Genomic DNA, 18,858 nt, shown 5'->3' with positions numbered 1-18,858 from the left:
TGAGAACGTACAATAGTCCTGTTCATAAATGGACTGTGCATAGGTGAATATCTACTCTTGGATTTGAGAGGTTCCAACAAGTTGTCAGAGCTCCAAATTTTTTTTATTAGGAACTCCTAATAAGGCATCTTGTGTAAGTGTGCATATGACTGCGATAGACATGGGGGTGAAATTCCTCTAGGACACGAAATATAAGGGAGGTGAAAAAGCCCTGAAGTCTCAACAAGTGTGTAAAATCAACTCATACTAGAGCATGCAAGAATACATCTGTATCACATTTTTGTTACAGATAAAAACTATAGGCTTTTTTTCTACTGAATACAGTTATGAAGTACTACCAAACATGAAAAGCAAAATCATATTCAGTTTTTCATGTATTATAAAGAACCAGAAGAATAACTACTAGATTCTAACTTGGTCTTAAGATATCTTAAATCTTTCAGGGATGAGGTCCTGAGTTTGTGTATGACTTCCTGACCAGATACCTGCATCCATGTGGGGGCCTATTCTAGATCCTTAACAGGATACTTATCTCAGTGTGGAGAGTTTTATTTGGCTGTTCTGAAGAATATCTGGAGTTCAATTTATTTGGAATGAGAGCAGTGACTTTTTTTTTTTTTTCATGCCTTCTTTGCAACTTCAGTTGCAGGGTTTGCTGCTATAAATCTTTGTGTTTTGATCATCATCATGGGTTTCTTTTCTTTGTAGGTGTGCACTGCCGCAGACACAAACTAGTGCTTTTACACTGCTCCCAAGCAAAAATGCCCTGAAGCTTTTTAGTACCATGCTCTGGCTCATTTAGAATCTGGGTGCTTTTAAGAGATACTGCTAGCTTATCTCCAGATAAACCTTCAGATTTATACATCGTTTAATTTTCATCTAAATGGTCCCTTTAACGACAACACGTTATTCCAATTGCACGAACATCTAGTTAAAGTAATTAACGAAGTACACCAAAAAAATGTAGAATGGGGTTTCCTCACACATCAATTGGATCTGTGTAAAAACTTTCAGGCCTGTGATACAGAAAAAGGACACAAAGAAGCAGCTGCTGGTACACAAGGATGGAAGAATATGGAGCTAATGCTTTTGAAGATGCTTGCTACAGTCTGTAGAAAAATATCTAAACCTGTGTGTGGGAGGAAGCATATGTGCCAGGTAGTATGCAGCAGAGCAGGCGTAAGAAACGGAAAACTCTGTATTGCCTGCTGTGTTTCGACTTGCAGTTCTATTGCCTGTGCTACAGCTGTGTTGTTCCTCACTGCTTTAGTTCTTTAAATCAAACTCCAACCTGTTGCTGTACTACTGTGAATGCTATAGTTACAGCAATAAATTCATAGCATGGGAAGCGATCACATATAAAATATGACATAAACTGAGCTAGCAGCTCCTTACAAACAGGAAGGAAAGACCTCTTAAAACAAATAGGATTAATTCTACCACTTCATATAATGTTGTGCATTAGCATTAAGAAAGGATCCTATGATTTTTGATGCACTGCATGTGATGAAAATGTCTTGACGTTAATCATAGAATAGTTAGGGTTGGAAAGGACCTTGAGATCATCTAGTTCCAACCCCCCCCCACTAAACCATGTCACCCAAGGCCTCATCCAACCTGGCCTTGAACACCGCCAAGGATGGAGCATTCACAACCTCCCTGGGCAACCCATTCCAGTGCCTCACCACCCTCTCAGTAAAGAATTTCTTCCTTAGATCCAATCTAAACTTCCCCTGTTTAAGTTTGAACCCGTTACCCCTTGTCCTGTCACTACAGTCCCTGATGAATAGCCCCTCCCCAGCTTCTGCATATATTTTAAAATGTGGTTGTATGTATTCTTGTTACTCAGCACTTGAGATCTAAATACATTACTCTGTACTTGTGTTCTGTTAAATTTAGCTGAATACAGCATGATTTTTCTCTTGATGCATAGATGCTCACCTGCCAAATTTTTACCCATATACTGAGTTTTGTGAAGTTCCTGTGAACTTCCCCCCCATCGGCACATCACCATGAGCTTACATATAATGCAGGCTGCACTGCACATGCCCTTCTACAGATCACTAATAAAGATGTATTCAAGTGGCCCCAGCATCAGTCTTTGGGAAGGTCCCACTGCTGACTTCTCTGTCATGAGAAGTGACCATTAAGCCTTATCCTTTACTTGGTATCTTTTAATTGGTTTTCAAATCATAAAAAGAACATCTCTCCCAGTTCCAGATTAGGTTCTTTAATAAAGTCTTGCCACAGGATTTTTATCCATGTGCTTTTCTGATACTATTTTAGCCTTCTACGACTTTGTGAACTTAAATTCTCCTTTACAAAGGCCCTACACTTTTCTCAGCTGACTATGTTTACCCTTGGTCTTAGTAAACTTACTTTATTACAGATTTGACCATCCTATCATGAATGGAAATTGTTCATTGGCCTGTAGCTGAGCCTTCCCTCTAGATGCTTTTTCTTATAGATGACAGCTGTGTTGGCAATCTGTCAGTCCTCTGGCAAAAGGGGCAATCTGTAATGACTGGTGAAGGTACCTTGCTCAGCAGCTCTACAACCTCTGATTTTCCTGATTTTCTACAACAATATCTGATTTCCTTTAGAGCTCTTTGATAAATGCCATTTGGACCTAAGATCTTACCACCATCTAGCTTAAGTATTTAAAGCAATTGCACAGAAGGTGCTAGACCACCTTGATCTACATCTTCTGGCCTAGCTGCTACAAAGAATTTGGCTTCTCTGTCATAGTCTTTATTGGTCAGTGCTCCTTCTAAAACCTTTGTAATCAATTCTCTCACTAGTTTCTTGCCTGGTACCCCACTTTTGATGCATTTAAAGAATTCTGGCTACCATGCTTACCATCATGAGCATAATCTTCAGATTGTCTGAGGTTTTATTTTTTAGGCCTTTTGTATTTAGAGTTGACCTGTGAGGTGCTGTGAAGTTTCTTGTTCCCTACTGAGCAGTGGAAGTATTTTTTTAGTCTCTGTTTTTTTACCCTGGCTTCTAATACAGTAGTTAATAGCCCCCAGGCTGGTTGTAGGCATCTCACTAATTGGACTGTCCTTTTTTTTTTGTTGCTTTGTTGTGGTTTGGGTTTTTTGTTGTTTTGTTTTGGTTGGGTTTTATTTGGATTGTTTTTGCTTGTTTTATTAACTGCCTTTATTTCTACATTGTTCCAACTTATTAGTACAGATTTCACTTTGACTGTCCTCTCCTGCAACAGTATTAATCCTACGTATAGTGGCAGCTGTTACAAGAGTAGCTCTCATGAATACCTCTTATGCTGGTATCCACACACTACTCAAGCTGCTGTTTTTTGAATGATTATTATTTGAAATCTACTTCCAGGAGGAATTACTGTTCCAGGAGGCAGTAATGTAAAACTGGAATACTCTACCTCATCACAAGCTGAAATACTTAATATCATTAGGTTGTGTGGTCTTGAGATCTCTCACTATTACTACCAGTCTGAAACTTGAAGTTTCTCTAGTCTCACTTCCTGATTGTCATCTTGATCAGGGTCAGCAGCACAGTTCTAATTTATTTTTTTTTTTTATTCAGATTTTTTTTTTTTTTTATATTAGGTCAGTACAGACTTCCAGCCATAGAGACCTACTGCTATGCTGTTTTGTTTGGGTTTTTTATCCTGTAAGATGTCCATGCTGTTTCACTTCATGTAATCTTTCGCACATGGTGCCACTTTGTCACCTGCATGTCCTGCTGTGCCATTCTTAAGTCAGCAGCCTGGCAACAGTGTCCTAATCATTATTTTTTTTCCCACCAGATCTCTGAATGCCTCTTGGTCTCTGAATGCCTGTTAGAGCAGGGCTATTGTTCAGTACCACACATTCCAATTCATCCATCTATTTCTCAAGCCTCTAGCACTGACTTGAAGGTCTTGCAAATTCTCGCCTAGCTTCACTACACTGGTATACGTCAATCAACTGGCATCACAGGCAGTTGTGATCTGCCTTCCTTAGCTAACATCCTAAGCACCTCTGAAAAGGCTGCAATCTCCTTCACAGTCCATCAGCCTGTGCGCCAGGTGTGTTTGAGTTTGTCAGTTTTTCCCCAGCTTCTAGTTTAAATGCTGCTCTACAACCTTGCAGCATTTCCACACCAGCAGTCTTGTTCTTGTTTTTGTTTTTCCTTGTCCTAAAATATTTCCCAGTTCTTAACATACTGGTATTTTCTGGAGAATGAATAGCTAGAAGTGACTTTTGTAAAGTCTTGTCAATCTTATCCTTTTATTTAGATGCAACCCTATGTAATGAAGGAAGAAATTCCAACTTGATTTCATTCCTGGAGAATGTAGAGAGGAAAAGAAGGACTGAAGCAGAGCATCCTGTGATTCTTTGCTCCTGAGCCACAGAGAATACACTACATAGGTATATGCAAAGGCTTATGAGCAATTCATATAATATGACATGTGATCAGCTACAAAAATGGCACGTTAAATGGCATCACAAATTCCTACATGAGCTTTTTCACAAAGGTGGGTGAACAGAAAACTGGCAAACTGCTGTAACTTCTGTTCCAATGGACTCATCTGTATTGCTTTATAAAGCTCATTCAGGGTAATACATTCCTTCTGCTGCTATTTCAGAAAAAAAAAAGCATGTTGTGGATTACAAAACATTGTTACCCACCCCATCCTCCCATTTTGCCTCCCATTCAGCTTAAAAGGATCTGAGTTCTGACTGATCTAAGCCTTCTTGCCTTCAAGATTCCACAAACCGCTTTGAATTTCATCCCTTGGTATGAGAAAGAGATGAACTGGCAATCTACGTACTCCAAATACTGCTGAGACAGGAAAAGAAGAAACCCACTATGAAAATATGTACAATATAATTCTATATTAACAGCTCAACATGCCTGGGGTGATCGGAGACTCTATATACATATATACTATTTCAAAGCAAAGTGATGGCAGGATGCATGTAGTCGTTATATTATAGTTTCCATCATGGTATTCCTCTTAATAGTAGTTGAAGAACCAGTGATTATTTTCTTCTGTTCTAAAGCACATCTCAAAACCTTATTGCAAACTTCAGGTGAAAAATTTTGGCAATACCCTTTGGACTCATGTACTGAGGTTAATGAGGAAGCCTTAAACAGAAGACCATTATAAGGAAATTTATTTAAATTCTTGAGCATACTATAGTCATAACTTTTTAGCACTTCCCAATGTGTTTATGTTTCTACAAATTAGGCATTCATTGCATAAAACTGCATTCATTTCTCTATCAGCATACTATATAAATTATCACAAAAACAGATGAACCAACAAAAGATTCTTGAATACACGTAACATTGGTGGGCAGATAACATCAGTTATAGCTTATCTTCATGGTAAGCAGCTCTAAATGAATCCCTCTTGAATTCATTTAATTAAGAAGCTGAAAAGAAAGAAAACATGATTAAATACTGAAAAATGCATATAAAACATAGCATCACAATTATTAGAAGAGAATAAACAAGGACTTCAAAACATTCATTTAAAAAGTCATTTGACATTTGTATAATAATCTCTTAAGTGTTTATAGCCCATTTAGTAATTACTAAGCAAGCATGAAAGTTATCAAATAAAACTTGAGTGACTGAAACTTAAGTTTGTCTATTTAAAAAAATTAAAAGGCAAAATGCACTTCAAACATCTGTTCTCTTTAATCAAGTTCTGCATCTGCTCTTACCACTTAAAGTGAGAACTAGCTCTCCCAGGAGATGTTTCAGATTTATTTAAAGCATTCTTTAACAGTTTAAGTGGCCCCAGAGTGAGGGGGGTATTGAGGATTTGGCAAGGCTCTGTAGGGTTGCAGACACATAAATTCTTAATATTTTAACCAACTAAGAAGTTTCAGATAACATTGCTGTTTCTTTTCCCCTGGAACAAAACTCTGTATTTTAAAAGAGTAGATATATATTGTGTGTCATACCTTTCTATGTGCTTTATCAAAAAAGAGCTATCTCATAAATTGGGAAATGGGAATACAGAAAGACTTGTGCAAACACAAAAGCAATGAACTAGTGAATGGAGGGGTTTCTTCACTGCCTTTAGCTTTGCATGGAAGATCTTTCATTTCTTTATAGAAATGCAGTGTGCTGTAGTATACACATCATGTATTAATTTCACCAATTTTCCGTTCATGGCATAATTAATTAATCATTACAAACCACACATACAAATGCCATAAGCTTAAAAGACTGAATCAGTACAAAGATGTTCCCTGCTGCAAAAAGCAGACAAGCTCATTAGGCAAGACATACAAACCAAGGCAAAACAGATGGCAGCTAGCTGGGTGCTGGAGGGTGAAGGGATTGTTGAAAGGGAACAGCCAGCAAGACCAAATGCAGGAAGAGATGAATTGTTGGGTGCTGAGTGGAGAAGCAAGAGAATGCTGAGCACATGAGACTAAAAAGATGATCCAGGTCTAGGACAGATGCATAACGCCAAATATAGGAAAGGAACTAAGAAGAAAGTACTGGTAGTGAAAAAATTTGGGGGGAAGAGTGGGAAGGGCTGAAGATCACAATAATCAGGCAGGTAGTGTTGATAGGTTCAGGAGGGGTAAAAGATTGAATGATATAATTGTAAGGAAATACAAATATGGCAGTGTTGTATGCAATGAATATGCTACTACCATGGCTACTGTTCCTTACTTTCTGTCTACAAGAGAATTGCATCTTTAGAAGCTAAGAGATGTGATACAGAAGATAGATCAGATAAACACTGACAGTTATAAGGAAGTTATAAGACACACACTTAAGGGACTAGATGCACGAAGAAGGAAAAAGCCTAAGGCAGAAAAAAACACAAAAAGCCAGAACACCATAAAAAATAATACAGAGTGGCCAAAAAGAAGGTGGGGTGGGGGGTAAGCAGGGTTTCTGAAAAATCTAGACTAATAAATCAGACAACACCTGCTGCGATAGATCTGCAAAAAGAAAAAAGAAAAAATGTCCCCTTATGCGAAGCAGGGAAAAGCAAAACAGGAAAGGCTGGCCAAACTGTGCCTTTCCAGACATGAACTAGCTGGAAATGGGTAGCATAGGTAGGAGTAAGTGGTAAACTAAGACTTACAAGAAAGCCATAAAAGCGAAAAGAGGCATTCCTAACAGTAGTAATCACAGAAAGAAGGTCCTGCTCATAAACGAGCATGCAACCTGTTTGCCATAGAAAGAAGCACACCACTCTTGAGAGGTCTGCTGTGGGACCAGACACCTGAAATTTAGATCTTTTCTCTAAAGGAGTAGAAACCAGCATCGAATGTGGACTCTTCACACAGAGAGGAATGTGGAGGTCCATGGATATTCACAGACTCAGTGTGCTGTTGGACGGTTTGAATGAACAGAAAAGACTGAGCCATTTTGTCTTCCATTTCAATAGGCAGCTTCTTTGCTGAAGAACACAGTGCCTAGGCACATTAAATATCACACAAAATGCTAAATGTAAGATGCTTTGACAACTGTGTATTCTTGTTTTCCTGTCTTTTAAAATAATCCTGATTTCTACTGTTGTGTAAAAAGTAGCCTGTTTTGCTGAGTGCTGAAAGTTAATCTTGCCATTTATCAAAAGTAGATTTACTAGTTTATAAACTTTAGGTGAATCAGTTAAATTATGCATGAAACCAACATGGAACATCTGAACAGTCGTTAGTAATGCTCATGTTTGTTAATAAATTTAATTTTACACATCTGCAAATATTGTTTGTTCTACCTACTTTTTACCACTATATTTCCAAGAAATAACTATTCCATTTTATTCACTTCCATTTAATTTCAATTGCTCAGTATTATACAGGATTTCTTTACTGAAAATAATTTAATTACAGTGAGGGTAGATATTTCTTACATGGTGTATAAAGCAAATACCAGAAATTCTCAAGCTGTGGGGCGTCTTGCAATTTGTCTATTCTTGTTGTACTGGCTATTTTTCTCTAAGCAATGAATGAATACTTCATGTCTGACTTAACATTTATGGTTTTTTGATGAAAATGAGGCATCTTTTACTTATCTGCTTTCTTGCAGCTTAGTCCATTTTTTCAACTAGTCAATACAGAATATGTATTTTCCATTCCACCAATACACAGTCTGGGAGGCTGATTATTCTTTATGGTTTAACTAAAAACTCTTCACATTACTTTCTTCAATAACACCCAAATATTGAAGGGCTATAAAGGATAATCTGATGATAATGAAACACTCAATTACAGGTACAAAATGTTCTTTAAAAAAGCTGCTTAATGCAAGCTAATTAACGAAAACTTGCATGAAAACTTTGAATTTTCAGATGGTCATATAATTTTGATTTAGACTAAAACAACAGCAAATGGTAAAATGTAGTCTTTAAGGGAATATAATACTGTGCTAATGTACTGATGTCTTCTGGTTTGTTCTTACCAACCTCCCTCATTCTTTTTAATATTCTGTGTACTTTTTGGGCTGAAACTGCCTAAAGTGAGGTTTCGAGAGAGCCTGCCAACCTCCTTCCTGACTAGCAAAGCTAACTTAAATAGTTTATGCTTTTGGCTCAGTTAAGAATAGTCTGCCATTCCCATTTGTATTAACTGACAGATAAAATTCCATGTTGCTATAATGTTGATATATATGATTAATATGCCACTTATTCAGTTTAAATATTGGGGTGAGAAGGCTTCCAAAAGAGATTGTCTTGGCTCTATCAACACCCAGGCAGCATTATAAAGAGGAAAATGTTCAAGAGCATAAAATAAAATTATTGCATTATCTTTCAACAGTTAATGACAACAATTAAAATGAGAATTTAAGCAAAATGAAAAATTTCATCTAGTTCCCATAAAAAAGGTGGATTAGTACAGGATGAAAAAGCCCTGCCATTGTAAAAATGGCTCTAGCAGAGAGATTTGTTACATGTTAGCTCATCCATCATGACTGTGTTAGCTCAGTACCTAACCTTCAATGCCGACCTGCATTCTGCATCACCTTTCCCGTTTCAATGTTTCATTGCATAAGGGTATGTTACCAGCATGTTAATTAACCATTTTTTCCCCACCCCTAGCCTTCAAGAAGAAAATTCTGGCATAATTAAAAACTTAACTGGAAAATGCCTGAAGCGGATGAAAAAAAATGGAAACAAAATGTTACTGTCCCTTCCTACATATACGCCCTCTAAAGAGCACTCTTATAGATGTGTGCTGTTATCTAGCACTTCTTTAGACACTTTTCTGTTTGTCACAGAAATTAAAAATGGCAATGGCATTACCAGGGTCAAAGAAATAACATCATTCCCAGTACTTTTATTTATGCACATTAGAAAAGAAAATAACAGTCTTTCTCCAGTTTTTGACTCCTGTTTTATGTTTATCTACATCTGTTCTGATTTATCTTCACTACATGTAGGTCATTGAAGAGAAAGGGGATGCAGAGCAGGTTGTGTTACTGTTTCAGTTCTTATCGATGTGTGCTGCTTCACAGAGGACTTATGTGTGTGAGAGAACAGAAACAATTTATATATTTGACTTTTTTAAAAATAGGACAGTGAAGCTGATGCTGGAGATCGTGCATATAGCATTAAAACAATTTTAGTTTTCTTTAACTGTTGCTTTAGGCATGCCAATATAAAAATTCCTTTTTCTGACAGATCATTAGTATGCGCTGTTGTTAATATTGTTAAAGGCAAAGCTTTACTAGCCTGAGGACAATTTATCACATAAAGACTGACAGTTTCAAGGTGAAATCTACAACCAGGGAAAGCAAAAGGACAGACATATTTCACATCTTAAGATATATGTACATTGGGATCAACTGATGGAATACAGAACTCCTTGGAAGATCCTAAGGAATTCAGACAAAAAGATTATTGTATATCAGCACATATGACTAAAGTTAAAATGCAGGATATTAAATTAAAGGGAGAAAGAGAAAATAAGAGTTTATATACCTGGTCCTCCTTAGTGTTTTGCACATTCACTTCATTAAAATTCATAAGAACTATGCACATAAACCGAATAGGCTTCTCTTAAGAAACACTATACCATTGTCATGAAGATGATATGGTTGAGATCACTGAAGCATCAAAGAATCGGTATTATGTTATTTTAAATAATGCAACAGAAAATTGGGTCAGAACTACCTAAGAGACCAACAAAAACACTGGAAAGGACCAGATAAGTAAATTACACATTTAGGAAACTAGCAAATGGAATTTGATAATAGCAAAGGAAAAGGATCCATTCTAGCAATGGTTTCTACTAATTCTGCATTGAGTGAGGATTTAAGACTGAATGATTAACTTATTCCCATGAAAACACGACAAACTTAGGACAGTCCAAATAAGCCTGTAAGATTCTGCTTAATTCTGCAGGAGCAGTAACTTATAAAGAAACTAAAGGAAAACTTAGCTATTAAATGTTTCTCATGTACTTTAGCATCTAAGGGTTCATTCTTTTGAATTTACTTGATGGGTGTTACTGGAAAGTAGTGATGTTGAATCTACTTAGCTCCTTAAGACAGAATTTGGTTTATGGATCTAATAATTCCTTCATAGTAACAACATGATGCAGCACTACCTCATTTTAACAGGACTGTGATGAATCAGCCTTTTCAGCACTGCCCTGGATTTCTTTTTTCTTCACAAGCTTTAACGTACTAACAGGAGCACTCCTTTTCCACATGCATTGCATAGCAAGCTAAATTTCTTGAAATTTAACTTCTAATAGAAGTTCTTTTCCTCTTCCCCCCACCCCTGATTTCTGATGTCCTTTATTCTTAGCTTGGATACTAAGAGAGGAGTACAAAATCTATGTAAGACTCTGACTTCTGTTAGAAACTCCAAAGTAAATTTGACTGAATACATCTTCAACCTTGTGGATTGAATACATCTTCACTGCGGGTGAGATCTATTCCATGCAAAATTAACAGCAAACATTAGCAAGACGGAAACCCCCTGCTTTACTTACATAAGACTCTTTAAAGCTTACAATACATGATCCTACAGGATATGTAGTAGACCTGAGCAATTACGTCTGCAATAACATCAACGGTATTGTGTAGGCATGCCAACTCACAGAGCATACTCATGTTCACAATGTACTGCTCAACCTCAGATATCCTAGGTATCATACAGCAGTCAAAAAACCCTAGTGCAAACATTCACAAAAGCCATGCAAGGTCTGGAAATAGGCACAGTCATACAAGCATGTTGTTAACAGCTGATAAGAACATTCCTAAGATGAAAGAACTAAAAATTAAACAAGTGTCAGGTTTTCTTTAGAAGCTGTTAAACTGCATGGCAAGTAACACAAACTGCTTTTTCCTTTTAGTAAACTTGTTATGAGAAGACGCAACTAGAGATCAGACCGTAGGCTGATGTTCTTTGGCAGTGCTTCTCAAGTGAGCTTATGAGCTGCAGATCAATCTCATGATTCCTTCTTTAAAGTTTGTCTTAGGTAATTAATAGGAAGTAAAAATACCCCACACTTAGGAAAACCAGATCCTGAGTTTCATCCCAAGTCAGCTGAGCAACAAAGGTAGTCTCCAAAAAGGATATTGAAAGGCTATACAGACTATACCAGATGGCAAACTACTAACACCATATTGATAAAATCTTGCTATATGATACTATTGGGCCCTTTACTGACCTCTTTCCTTAGCAGAAAAGAGTAAAAAGCAGGAGCATATCTCTGCGTATTGCAAGAGGAAGCTTCCTTGTCCTGAGAATGAGGTTATTACATGCTGAAAGTGATCTGAGATGATCTAACTAAATGTCAATTATTCTGCATAAAGAGAACAAGCTCAGTAAATAAGAAAATAGTTCTAAAGTCTTGCAGCAAAATCTAATAGAAAAATTTTATGTATTAGCACAAATGTTAGATGTTGACTTTGCAAGGCTGAATCCTTACTAGTGGAACATTACACAATATAAAGCTGGCTGCTGCACTAACCACAAGACCTAGTCAAAGAAATGAACACTAAGAAGTATCTGAGGAAAACTGTAGTATTCCTCATGTGATTCTTTAACAGTGGCTGTAAAAACAATAGAACTGTTCACATTAAGAGATGCAGTTCTTTTTTTCTCTACTTACTTCAAAATATAACTTTCTGAACCTGTTGTACTAATGTTTCCCTTATGTATATACTAGTTGGCATTTCATCATGCCAGATCTATTAGCAAAACGTTACCAACTACAGTACACGTCACCCACTTACTCTTCCATACACAGCAATAGTAATATAGACAAATATTCTGTGAAGGCTTAGTCTACTAGATTGTAGACAAGTACACAGGAAATTTTCACTAGAAATAAGGAAAATTTCATCTCTTTAAATGCACTCAGGACAACTACAGGGGGGAAAACAGCACTCATGCATATTATCTCTATTGTAAAACCTAGCATAGCATGTTTAGATTATGTCAACTGCACACATATGTATATATTTGTAAACATATGTGTATATATATATATATATCTACAGGAAAAAGAAGCTGAAATGGAACAAAGATGGAACCAATGGAAGAACAGCATAGGTTCCAGTAGCTGTGGACCATCTATTCATCACAGGCTACTATAATAAATGTATAACAGATTAGCAAAATGTAAATCAGAAGCCTAGACTACCTCGGTAGGTGGCATACTAGAAGAACTCACCCACCCACAAAAGGCAAGTATTTTCCTTATTATTTTTCTTTTTTTTTTTTTCTTGTCAGACAAATTGTAACTGCTTAATTGACAGCTGTACATATAATTAAGAAAGACTATAACCTTTCTTTTCTTTTTGGTGTGGCTGACAGTAAAAGAGGGCACTTTTAGTGATAAATCATAGCTTGGCACTGCGGACTGGTTTGGTGGCTTTGTGCAATGTCTTATGCACACTTTAGTTATAAAGATATACAAGTAAGTATCTAATAAATGTTTATAAACTCAAGCACATGTTTTCTTTTGCATTTTTCATGGAATATTGCATATACTACATGTCTGTGCTCAACTGGTCTGCATTAACAGTCAATGTTAACAACATTAGCTCTCCAACCATTTTTGGTTTGCTTTAATTATTCCCCATTCTTCCTGCTTCTTCCAGCTCCCACAGACTTCAGTGGTGAAAAATAAAGATTGATTACCTGAAAGCTATTCTTAAACTTACACAAACTATCTATAAGATGAGAATTTAATGAAAGATTACCTGTATGGATAGCCATGGTATTTAGAGCGAAATATCGACAACAGGAAGCTGAAGAAAAAGACCACTAGACCCAGGCCCACCAGACATATTACTGGAAAGAAAATAACTTTGTTTATTAGCACATAAAAAATTTAAAACTAGAATCTCTACAAAGAATATTATTTATGTCAATCATTCATAGTGAATTTGGCACAGTTAAATGCAAATATGATACTGCCTTGATCACTGATGCCCAGTATCTTAGGACAGGATTTCAAACACATATGGAAATAACATTTATGGATATTAAGAAAAAATAATATGTCAGGGTGAACGTATTTTCAAGAAAAAAGAGAAGAAATCTGCAACTCAAATATATGTGGACGCAAACACCTTACTGCTGATTATGGATTTAATAACCCTGTAAATTATACATATCAACCAAAGTAATTCCAGGTAGTTGTTTGCTCTTTTTGGAAAACAAATTACATTTATAAAAGTATCCCTTGACTAATGGAATTGTGTTCTCTCTAGTCAACCATCTACGACAAATAATAGCAAAGGCAGTTTAGCAACTACTTTAACTAGTTCTTAGTGACTAAAACAATTTGCTATTGTAAGTTCCAAGGCTGGTAGCCAAATCACTTTTTACTCTTAACTTGATAGCAATATAAATCATTAGGTTTTGAAGATAAACAGCAATGCTGCCGACCTTCTGAAAGCATCCAGATGCAAGTGCTTTGAGTCTTCTCAGGCAGAATGAATTAGCGAAGTAAACGGTTTAAACTAAAAAATCAGATTTGGAACACCATTTGGCACCCTGTGTAATAGTAGCATAAAACCTTTTTAGTCATAACAGCTTGCTCAATTGCATGTAAACAGATTTTAAAAAAAAGGCAGCACATTACAAGCTAATGCATACAATTGAGACACCACTCATCTACATTAAATAATGTTTTGGTTCTACTGAGATACTGTGTTAGGCTAGCCTAACACGTGAGGTAATGGTCCATGGTGGCTCCCCCTCACTCCTGGTGTGTCCCACTTTAGCTCCCCCCAAGAAAGTCCTGCTTTGGTGGCTCCCTGGAAGGTCCTGCTTTGGTTTCTACCCGAAAAGTCCAGCTTTGGTTCCTATCCAGAAAGTTCCACTTTAGAACTCCCCAGAAAAGTCTTGACCCTTGGAGACCTTTCTAGATATTGCTGGCCACTTCTTCCGACGTAGGCTGGCCCTCTGCGTCAGAATGAGTGGGTATTTTTGTTATTATAAAAGCCTGAGCCTCATGCGATGCAAGGTTGCAGAACTTCGTGCCATCCAGGTCAACGTTGCCTTTGCAGGGACGCCTGGCACAGTAGAGCCTGCCTCCTCGCACGGCGATGATGATCCTTGGAGCTGGTTTCCTCATCGTCTTCACAGGGTCCTTGGGGTTGGTAATGTATACACTCTTCAGAAATATCCTTTACTGTATCTGTTAGATTCTCTATATTTTCCTATATTAATAAACTAGTTGAGAGTATTCTATTTGTCTCTCATTTTCCCTTGCCTGGAATCCTCAAACTCTGGAACAGATACTCTTGATTTTAAAAGCTTCTCTTATACTATTCCTACTTTAGCTGAACCATTGCTATTTAACTGCAGTACTCATGTTTCAAAAGTGTGCTTCCTTTGAGCAAATGATGAGCAACCATGAAGCTGGGGAAACTGACAATGACACATTTTTTCATTAAAACTGACCAAGAAGTCAACTGAAATATAGAATTTTTGCAGTTACTTTCAGAAAACTAGTCATGTATAAGTCTTATAAACACACTTCATTATAAAGAAATCACCACTCACAAATATGATTTCAAAGCATGGATGAATTAATTGTGAAGCGTTAACAGTGCAAGGCAGGTACACAGAAAGCATCCACGTAATGGCCACAAGAGGAAGCGCGTCAGAATTCGTACTGCAGCCCACTATTATTTCACTGTGCTCATGTTCTCAGACCCAGATCTCAGTCGTGATCTAAGACCATATTCCAATTAAACTCATGTCACTGCCTCTTCTGACATCGGTATTAAAGCTAGATACTGTAGAAGGTATTAAAAATTAAATTGCAGATCTACAGCTCACTGAAGGAGACCCTCAAATCAAGGTAAGAGAACTCTAGCCAATATTCAAACACCTATTATGAAAAATTCTAGAATGCTTGTGTAGAAAATAGTTGGCAAGCCCTATCTGTAATACTGTTTATTACACAGAACCAGCTAAAGAACTGCTCTAGAAAGAAAGCAGAAGCAGCACAGGAGGTCTGGTATGTTTCAAAGATCTTCAACACTTCATACAAGAGAAAAAAAGTGGCAGGGGATATGAAAAAACATATAAAAGGTACAAAGGCAGATGGACATATTTGTTTCTACCTGTATCCTACTCAGTAAAAGTTTGTTTGACATAAGAGTTAGGAAGTTGCAATCTGGATAAAATACTTCTATACTTCATATTTATGCAATTCATTGCCAAAACCTCCTGCAAATATTCTGAATGACAACATTCAAGAAACCATAAAAGTTGCACTTGAGAAGAGTAATTCTTAAGAAAGAACTTCTTAAGAATCGTCAGACGTTTCAGATTAGGATATGTTCTGTACTACATCTACTGTTCGGCTTTCACCTTCTTCTGGAGACATGATACTGTCAAAGTGTACCAGGTAAAAGAGTTTCCACACTCCTCTGGATGTTGTAATATTAAGAATCTTAAATACCTATTTTGAAAACAACCTTTTGAAACTCTTAATCGTTATGTCACTGACTTACTTTCAATATAATCCAAGAGCTAAAAAGTATTTATGCAGTACTACAGTGTTAAGCTGTACCCAGGCTAAGTATGCTCAAACATCTCTTTTACTGTTAAAACTTCATGTGAATGCAGTTTTATCAACAGAATTTTTACACTCTCCTCTTCTCCACCCTACAAATGGTAAACATTTGTTTGAGGTAGAGACCATCTGAAAATTTAATCAGATATTAATCTGTAATTTCTCAATGTCTTCTAATGGTTTAAACATCGTCTTAGTCGTATTAAATAACTTACTTCTCCTTTTTCCAACATCCCCTTTGGAGGTAGCAGCTTCATTCAGGAGTACCATTCCCATGGTGATAGCAGCATCTGTATTGCCATTGTCAAGGAAAACAGCAGATGTGTGGATACCTCAGAAAGCCACAAAGGTACATCTACATGCCAAAGCTTTCAAGTTGAGAAAATGAAAGAATTTCTCTATAAAACTGTACCAACACACTCACCTGTGGCAAAAATGTGTAGCAAGACATTTCTCTGTGCATTTTTGCTTAAAAAAAAAAAAAAAAAAAAGGAAAGAAAATTCAAAAAGCTTTAAAGGACAAGCCACTGAGTAAGACACAAAAAATTTTTGGACTGCTACAGAAATAGCTATTTGCCAATAGCTTACAATATTCTCTATATTGGTAGTAAAGGGTTTTAAAACATGAAAACTATAAGAAACAGAAACAATTCAGTGTTATTGCACACAATTTGCTGATTATTTGATACAATCTGAAGCAGTTGGACTGCTTTATCTTCCTCTGCTTTTAGATAAGACATTAGCTCCCTCTTTAGTGTCATATTGCTTAATAGTTTAGCAGAACACCATCTCAGAGGCAAAGTCTTCAGTCACTTCCAGTGTTTTATGGCCTCATTATAACTGTTAAAAATGTGAACAAGTACATAATGATAAAACAATTTAACTAATTTAGCAGGATCTTAAACCATTCACTTAATTGTTTGTTTGAAACTGTATAAACAAAAAAGAATGGTTACTACTGTGCATAACATCTGTTCTGAAGAGGAGAAATGCCTGAATGCCACACTGAAGCAGGCTGAAAAAGGGAGCTATATATCACAATTTCAGGAAATAGGAACTTCACTGGGGTTAACTGATTCTTGAATAAAGTTGGATTTTTAAGCATTACTTATCCCAGGGCTAGGTAGCAGGATGATTACAAATTTTAAGAATGATGTTTCTATTTACATGCAGATATTTCAAAGAGATATTTCAAACATGCTGCATACATAAGGAGTATCTGCATTCTGTAACATTATACTTGCACTAATTCTACCACTGTTCATATTAACATTTTTCATGTTAGAAACATTCAAAATTAGCCACAAATGCTCAAAGACATCTGAAATTTCAGTTATATCATTTCAATTAAGGTGAGCCTCAGCAAAAGGATTTAGAAATATCAATGTCAATGTCATCACACGTCATCAGAGATTAGCAGCCTGATTCAGTTTTGAGACTTTCAAATTTTATATACATAGAACTAAGAATTTTAGACCTGTGGCTGGCTGAATTGTGCTGAGCTTTTTTCACAAAAAGTCTCACATCATTACCCCTAAAGCTTCCCTCACATTGTCACTATTTTTGCTTCAGGTGTTGCTTTCCACATTTAGTCATCACTGTTGAGCTTTCAGCCCCACAGGTTGCCTATTAGCTTCAACGATATCAGCTTCATAACTTCATGACTGAGCATGTCATAATGTCATTTGCCTCGGCTCTGTGATGCTGAAGGAAAAATTCAGTCTTACTGAGTTACAATTCCAATGCAATAATTAGCTTTTTACAACTGAATATATAGCTTGATATTATTTTTTTGCTCCTGTTTAGAACACTGTGTGTTATGTCTTTACATTACTTTGATATTCTATAAAAAGAAAGCAACAGTCCTACCTCTGAAAATAACCTTTTACAGTATTGTGTTTCTCTGGCAGTGCAGAATGCAAAATTTTAGCAAGTGTTTATTTGGACAGTTTTCCATCTGCAAAAAATAAGATAGCATCAAATGACATACTTATTTTCTAGTTCCTCTTTATCTCTCCCACTATCCATAACAAAACTATTCTGAAAAGATGGGGGGGGGGGGGGAAATGGCATTCAGATAAACCATAGCTAACAAATATTTTAAATTCAGGTGCTCATGTTTTCTGACAAATGTATCGCTGTGTAGCAACCTTTTTTCTGTGTAAACCAGTTATATGTCCTCTCAAATTTGGAGTTATTTCACTTTTACATATTAAAATCCTGCTGCTCCTTTTCCCAGCTGGAACACGCTTTTTGTAGAAAGTGACAACATATATTATGTAGTTAGTGCTTTTAGATTACCACACACACTTTAAAAACTTCTGGTTCACTTTATCATACATGGAACAAAGAAGGGCACATACTTTTTTTGTGAAGGAGTAATAAGATCAACCAGAAAATTTACAGTGTATGGGGAGATATTTGTCTTAACTTTTTTTCTACTAAATCTTCTAAAATACCTGCTGTAATTTCAGAAATACTGACCATATTACAAGTTCTTTATCTGAACCATTTCCATGTGGATTTAACTTTACGTTTGAGAAATCCAAGCATAATATGCATTCCAGTCATTCTATTTAGGAAATATTCTTCAGCTATACGCAGTTCTTCAAAAGAAGGTATTTGCCACTTCTCACAGCTTGAGAATCTGATTTTTATCATAGGTTGAAGAAAATGATGAAGACAAAAAGTATGGTTCTGCAGTGAAACAGGTCTCATGGTTTCATTCAAGACATTTTTGCTTTAGTTCAGGAAACAATGAGCAATGATTCTAATATTCCACTTATGCTATTCAATGTGCAATCTATTCTCAATTAGGCCATAACCACCACAGGCCATGAGGACTGAGGAAGGAGGCATGTTT

The 18,858-nt window shown here is 36.5% G+C and overlaps 1 protein-coding gene across 1 annotated transcript in view; it reads right to left on the bottom strand.

The window, feature by feature from the left end:
• Positions 1–13,157: 13,157 nt before the first annotated feature.
• Positions 13,158–18,858, bottom strand: part of TUSC3 (tumor suppressor candidate 3) — a gene marked incomplete at its 3' end in the record, with an annotated part of 72,207 nt that continues 66,506 nt past the window's right edge. The window contains exons 7-8 of the mRNA XM_080622876.1: positions 16,211–16,285; positions 13,158–13,252 (exon numbers count right to left, since the gene is read on the bottom strand). Coding sequence (XP_080479002.1) covers positions 13,158–13,252; positions 16,211–16,285 — 170 coding nt within the window. The remainder of the gene's footprint in view (positions 13,253–16,210; positions 16,286–18,858) is intronic.

The sequence above is a fragment of the Psittacula echo genome (assembly GCF_963264785.1).
Source record: "Psittacula echo genome assembly, chromosome: 1".
Taxonomy (NCBI): domain Eukaryota; kingdom Metazoa; phylum Chordata; class Aves; order Psittaciformes; family Psittacidae; genus Psittacula; species Psittacula echo.
The sequence above is the reverse complement of the archived record's forward strand: the minus strand, read 5'-3'. Positions and strand labels throughout refer to the sequence as shown.